This window comes from Ochotona princeps, chromosome 11, assembly GCF_030435755.1.
Source record: "Ochotona princeps isolate mOchPri1 chromosome 11, mOchPri1.hap1, whole genome shotgun sequence".
NCBI classification, from domain to species: Eukaryota; Metazoa; Chordata; class Mammalia; order Lagomorpha; family Ochotonidae; genus Ochotona; species Ochotona princeps.
The window spans coordinates 59247020-59253582 of NC_080842.1; the positions used below are offsets into that span (position 1 = coordinate 59247020).

Below are 6563 nucleotides of genomic sequence, written 5' to 3' on the forward strand. Positions count from 1 at the left end.
TGGAGAGGTAGTGTTAAAGAAAAGGATAGACAAGCATCTTCATCCACTGGTTCACCCTAAATGGCCCTAAAAGCCAGAGCTAACCTGATCCAAAGCCAGGAACATCTGGGTCTCCTACGCAGGTGCAGTCTTCCAAGGCTTTGGCCATCCTCCACTTCTTTCCCAAATGATATGCAAGCAGCTGCATAGGAGGTGGAGCAGCTGGCATGCGATCCTGTGCCGAGATGCAATGCTGCAGCGTGCAAGTGGAGGATTAGCCAGTTGAGCTATAGCACTGGCTGCTATATACTGTTTCTTCTATACTTTCCTCCTTGACTTTGTGGAACAGAATGTCACCAGTCATGATTAGTTATAATGCCAGATCCGGTTAGTGGATAGAAGATTTAATACAAAAGTAGTGTAGTTCAAAATAAATGACCAGTTTTGGTAAGAATAATTTGTGGCATCTTACAGAATTTATATACTGACTAGTTTCTTTACTTGATCTTAAATTTGCTTTTAATTATCAAAACATAACTGCAGATTGATTTTTTTCAAGCATTTCATAGCTTTCTAATTTCTTTCTAGATGAATAGTTGTGGCAATAGCATGCAGTGTAGTTCCTCACACTTTATACATTTTTAGTAAATAATAAATTCTTTTTTTAAAGATTTATTTTATTTTTATTACAAAGTCAGATATACTGAGAGGAGGAGAGATAGAGAGGAAGTGGAGCTGCCGGGATTAGAACCAGCGGCCATATGGGATCAAGGTGAGGACCTTAGCCACTAGGCCACGCTGCCGAGCCCCAATAATAAATTCTTTAAATTAAGTTATATTTTCTAATTTTTGTACTTTGTTCCTATAACATTATAGAAAAACTTGTCATCTGCTTTAGTGTAGTGTGAGTTATGTATTAGTTGAGTGATGCATGTCACTAGTCAGGATGAGAAAATATGGACGTCTGTGTAGCTTTTCTCGCCATTCTTGCTGTTTTCTTAGTAGGGTTACTTTTCTCCTTTTACTCTCTTTAGTTTTATACTTTAAACACGAATCTTCCCAGTAATTGTTTGTCTACTCCATGTTACCTGGCACTGAATGACCTGTTCTAGATAGTCTCAGGGAGAAAAAATGAGACAGTAACTATGAGGCTCTGTGGACACATTAGGCTCTTGTCACAGCTACTGAACTCCACAGCCTGACAGCCACCAGAGATCGGTGAACATGTTTGCTGTCCCAGTAAAACTTCCCTTACACACCGCCTGAGGTTTGAGTTTCATACGATTTTTGTAGTTCAGTATGTATACTCTATTATATATTTTTTTAGATATGTTTCACTCATTCCTGGGTCATGGATTTGAAATACAGGCTTTTAGTTAGTTAGATTGGGTGCAGAGGCTGTGGTTTCCAGGTTTTGGACACTGCTTCAATATAGCCATTGAAAGATTCAACAAAACGTAGAACGTATCTGTCTATAATTACGTGAGTTGCCTTATACTGTTGTTGTCTTGTTAACATAGTGTAACTGAGGCATTGTATTAACTGTCCTGGGTTTTGATTTCAGGTGGCACATTTAGAACGAACAGGGCATTACTTAACTGTGAAAGACAACCAGGTGGTCCAGTTGCATCCATCTACTGTCCTCGACCACAAGCCTGAATGGGTGCTTTATAATGAGTTTGTCCTGACAACAAAGAATTACATCCGGACATGCACAGACATTAAGCCAGAGTGGTAAGCACACCTTTTGCTCTAATATCTTGTGGATATTTTGCTCAGTTGTAGAGTTGCTGAGTTGGTGTCGAGAATTGGCCTGATGGTATGGTTTATAACATCCATCTTTTTAAGAGAGGACATTTATTATATGTTGATGACTGACTCAGGAGTTAGGCATAAAAATTATAACTGTATCTTTCTCACAATGTTTTAGAACTGATAAAACCAAGTAATTTTTATTTCCATGTTTTTTTCGCCTATTTTTTAAAAGAAATTTTAATATGGCTCATCATTGTGATCCCAAATGTCTGACAAGAAGGTAGAACTGAAAGCACTTATTTTAGGTGTTGTCACTTGCTATATATTGTGGACCTTTTTCATACACTGATTTGTTGATGTTTGATTGACATTTAAATTGTATGGCAAATTACTGTTTTCCTTTAAATGAGGAAAAATGCTAAATGTTATGAGAAGATCTCAATGACACGTATTATAGTTACAATTATTAAAACTTTAAGTAAAAGAGAACTATTCAAATACCAAGATATTTCCTATATAGATCCTAGGGTGAACTTGGCTAGATGGGTCAGAATAACATGAGAGACTACAGTGAAGAAGGTAATGGTAACATTAATGTATTATGTAAAGAAATGGTTCTTGATTAGGCTTTTTTTTAAGTCATTGAAGTATTTTGTAGGCAAACTTTGTGTTATGAATATTGCTTATCCTTTTATAAACAACTCTGGTACTTTCAATAAATGTTAATGTAGTAATTTTCCCCTTCTGGACAGGTTGGTGAAAATTGCCCCTCAATATTATGACATGAGCAATTTCCCTCAGTGTGAAGCAAAGAGACAGTTGGATCGCATCATTGCCAAACTTCAGTCCAAGGAATATTCGCAGTACTAAATCCAGTGCTCAGAACTGAAGTTATGCAGAGGACAGCTTTAAATGAATGAACTGAAAAGTTCAAGTTGTGCTCTTCACGTTGGTTCCATAATGGCCTTTATTTGAAAGCTTTTTAATTTTTCTTTACAGTAAATATTCCATTCTGATTTCATAAATTAAACATTTATGCCTCCCTTTTGTGTTGACACTGTAGCTCATACTGGAAAAGTCGATCAATGTTTTTGCAGTTTATTGAAAGTAGTTCTATATATAACAATGTTACAAGCATTTCTTTAGAAATGGTTGAAAATGCTTCTAAAATGTGATTATCGACCATGGTATGCATGATCGTTGTAATTGTTGACATTCCTTTTAGAAGTTGTGAAACGTTACAACTTGTGCTTATGTAGACACAATCTCCTGTCTCCGTACAGAGGCACTGACTTCAATAAAGTCTATTTATACTAATGTTGGTTAAAGCCCCCTGGTATCTTTGTGTAGTCTCTTATGCATAGCTGCTTCTCTTCCCCAGTGTAGGACTTCCCCCCCCCTTAAAATTATGCTTTTGTTACACATTGAGTTGTTTCTGCAGAATGCGCCTCAGAAAAGCAGTCATTGAAACAATATTAGAGCATTGAAAAGTATGTAGTGTTCATTTGAATTCGGATCCCCTGATACATGCTGTTGAATAGGGTGGGTGCGCTTGGCTGTCAGTTCTTAAGGTTGGTCATTTGTTATCTTTTTGCAGTATTTTTATGAGCTCATATCATGCTTATAGACACACATTTTAAGCACTCTAGTTTCTAAACGCTTTTATTTGTATTAGATAAGAGGGAATAATACTGTGTAGGTTTAAATCAGCTTTACTAAAGTTTTAGTGTTGGGAGTTGTCCTCCTACATATGTCTTATCATATAGTATGTTCAAATGTGAATTTGACTTTCCATTCTCTAACAGTAGGTAGGATAACTCTTTTGGAACCAAAAATTTTGTGTTTAGTGAGACCCATTTTAGTTTTCTGCTAGATTACTTTTTTTAATTGAATGATAAATAATGTGCGAGAAAATGTCTGAACTCTTTTTCCCCAGCTCCACTTAAAGTTTTTTTAAGTGTTAATAAAAGGGTAGATTTGTGTTAGGGCTTAAAAAATATTTGGAGGAAAATAGAATATATGCGTAGAGCAAAGTTTGAGATTTTGCAGAGTTTATTGTAATTGTAAATGGTGTTCATCTTGTAAATGATTGTACTTTGGGAGTGTCCACATGGAATCAGAGCAGCCTGGGCGTTCTCCCAGTATCTGACCAGACCTGGGGTTTTTCTTCCCATTGCTGCTGTTGACAAGGCTTTAAAGCTGTTCTCTAGTGCCTTTGTTATCCTAATAAATTTGACAGCTGAACATCAGAGTTGCTAAAATTTCACGAATGATAAGGACCATCAAGTCCCTTTGTTGGGTAGGAAAAACATGACATTTCAAAATTTCTTCCATAAAAATATCTAGAAAATATTAACTCTCTTTTTAAAAATCATTCCTTAGAATGTTGCATTTTGCTTTGAATATGACGTGAGGAAAGCCAACCAAGAACCACTGACCTGGAGAAAAATGAGACTTGATAAAATGAATTATTAGTTAGAATCCAAAATACCACACCCATTCTACACCCCACTTTTATATAGAGTATTTCTTAGTCATAAAATTTTGAATTCATAGCATACCTAGAATTTTAATGGCTGTCATTTGGCTTGGGTATTTAAGAAAAATCTTTCATTGTCTCCTGAGTTCTGTTAAGTGCTAAGCTGTCACTGCCTCAGTGTAATTAGTGATTTCCATTTAGTTGTTAAATCCGCTGGTCGATGACTGGGCCGAGCAGCCTCTTCCCTCGGCCTTCCTGGACCCGCCTTGTTTGCATTGGATGCATTTGGGCTCCTGGTGTGTTTTTTTTTTTTAAATGGAAGTGTTGAGGTTTGTGAGTTAGTCCTGAGAAAAATTTTTTACAAACTTTCACTGAGTTAAGCTTTGGAGTCTTCGCCACATATTAAAATGTAACTCATTGATGCGGTAGTAATATCTTATAAATATTTCTTAGTCTTGGAACTCTTAAAGTGAGAAATTAGCCTATACATTGTTTTTGAATACAGTTTTTACCATTGGTTAGAAACAAACTCAGTTTGTAAGGTGCAGTTGATTTGAATTTTGCAACTTTTCTTTATGTTCAGGAAAATACAAGTATTGTTTCCTAGTCTCAGGAGTTTTTAATGATCCCTGAGAGAACTGCAAACCAAATTATGGAACTTGTAATTTTCCTGGGATAACCATGGCTATTTTGTGGCAACTTGTTTTCACATTGGGTGAACTTTCTAAAGTACTATTAATTGTTAGGGTATTTGAAGCACCCTATAACCATGATATCACTCGTTATATGCCAAGTTTAACCAAAACATGGGAGTTGCATATCTTCGGCAAGTTTCTTAGGATTTTAAAAGGATGCTACGTATTGTACAGTCTTTATTTGTAAGTAATTATCACATTTATATAATTCGGTAATTTTTAAAAATCATTTCTTCTTAATGACCGTGTTTATTTGTTGGTGCTGTTCTTCTGTGATACTTCTCTAAAAATTCTCGAAGCACAGTGACCTGTTTTAGTAAGTACTAGTTCTGAACAGCATTGTGAGGCATAAAGATAGATTGGTAAGTTGCAGATTGAAAATCTGGGATTTTTTACAAAATTTTGCAAAGCTGTAAATTAAAGCAAGGTATGATGTGTATGGAATGAAAGTGCTGTCAGAAGTCAAGAGAGACAAAAATAGGTAAGTCTTAAAAATTCACACCCTTGTAGCTGCCACGGGAAGGATGGAAATACGCTACATGGCGAAATATAAGTCATCGAAAGCTGGGAAGCCTGACTTAATGTAGGATAAACTTTCATCTCTCTAACCAGTTTCTGTGTGTCAGTTTACCAAATAGTACTTTAAGTAAAGCTGGGTGTTCTATATGCAATATTTCCCTAGAATTCTACAGTTGCATTCTGGGTAGCCATTCGCAACTTTTGGGTTAGGTAACAAGGTAATAATGTTCTATGAAGAATGTGTACTTGGTTTGACTTCAAGCAGTCATTATTAGCCTTCAACAGACAGGATTTCTCAGGTGGCTAACAGCATTGCAAGCCAAGGCACGTGGCTCATGTAGTTTTTAACATTCTGTTTTAATTTGTATATTATAAACTATACCTGTTTAGATTTACAGCTTGATCAAGTGTGACAAAAATACATAATGTTTTAATCACAACTGGGATATTTTTGTCACTCCTGAAGGTTGATGTGTGTCTCTTTACAGCTAATGACAGTCACTTATGTAACCATGTGCTTGGCAGTCACTGCCTATTCTTTCCATTTTTCCAGAAGATCATCAAAATGGAACCGTACCGTGTTCAGTACTTTTGTGTCTGGCTTCTTTGATTTAATAATGTCCTGGAGATTTCATGTACCTTGTATATGTCCATATGTTCTGTATTTATTGCTGTGTAATACTACTCCACTGTAGAACATATGCTTATACATTTAACAGGTGTTAGAAAGTAGGCTGTTCGGTGTACAGGTTTTTATTTTAATACCAATTTTTGTAGCCATGAATTAAGATTATGGGTCGTATGATTAAGTTGTATGTTTATGAAAACGACCAGTTTTTTCTAAATATTGTATTATTGTTTTTCTACCAGCATTGTATTATTAAGTTCTTCATCCTGGCCAAAATTTCATAATTAAATGTTTAACTTAAATTTTAACTGGTTAATAGGTATGTGGTTGGGCTTCATTTCTGTTCTGTTTTGCATGTTATTACGATTACTCATTAATGGTGTTGAGTTTCTTTTTATATGTCTGTTCCACATTCATATCTCCTTAGATTTGCTCTATTTATGTTAACCTATGTCATTGCTGAGTTCAAGATTGTTTACACAGAATGTTTTTGCAGTTTGCTGGCTTA

The 6563-nt window shown here is 35.6% G+C and overlaps 1 protein-coding gene across 1 annotated transcript in view; it reads left to right on the forward strand.

The window, feature by feature from the left end:
- Positions 1 to 3057, forward strand: part of DHX15 (DEAH-box helicase 15) — a 44803-nt gene extending 41746 nt beyond the window's left edge. The window contains exons 13-14 of the mRNA XM_004579173.3: positions 1544 to 1713; positions 2487 to 3057. Coding sequence (XP_004579230.1) covers positions 1544 to 1713; positions 2487 to 2604 — 288 coding nt within the window. The 3' untranslated portion in view covers positions 2605 to 3057. The remainder of the gene's footprint in view (positions 1 to 1543; positions 1714 to 2486) is intronic.
- Positions 3058 to 6563: the final 3506 nt, after the last annotated feature.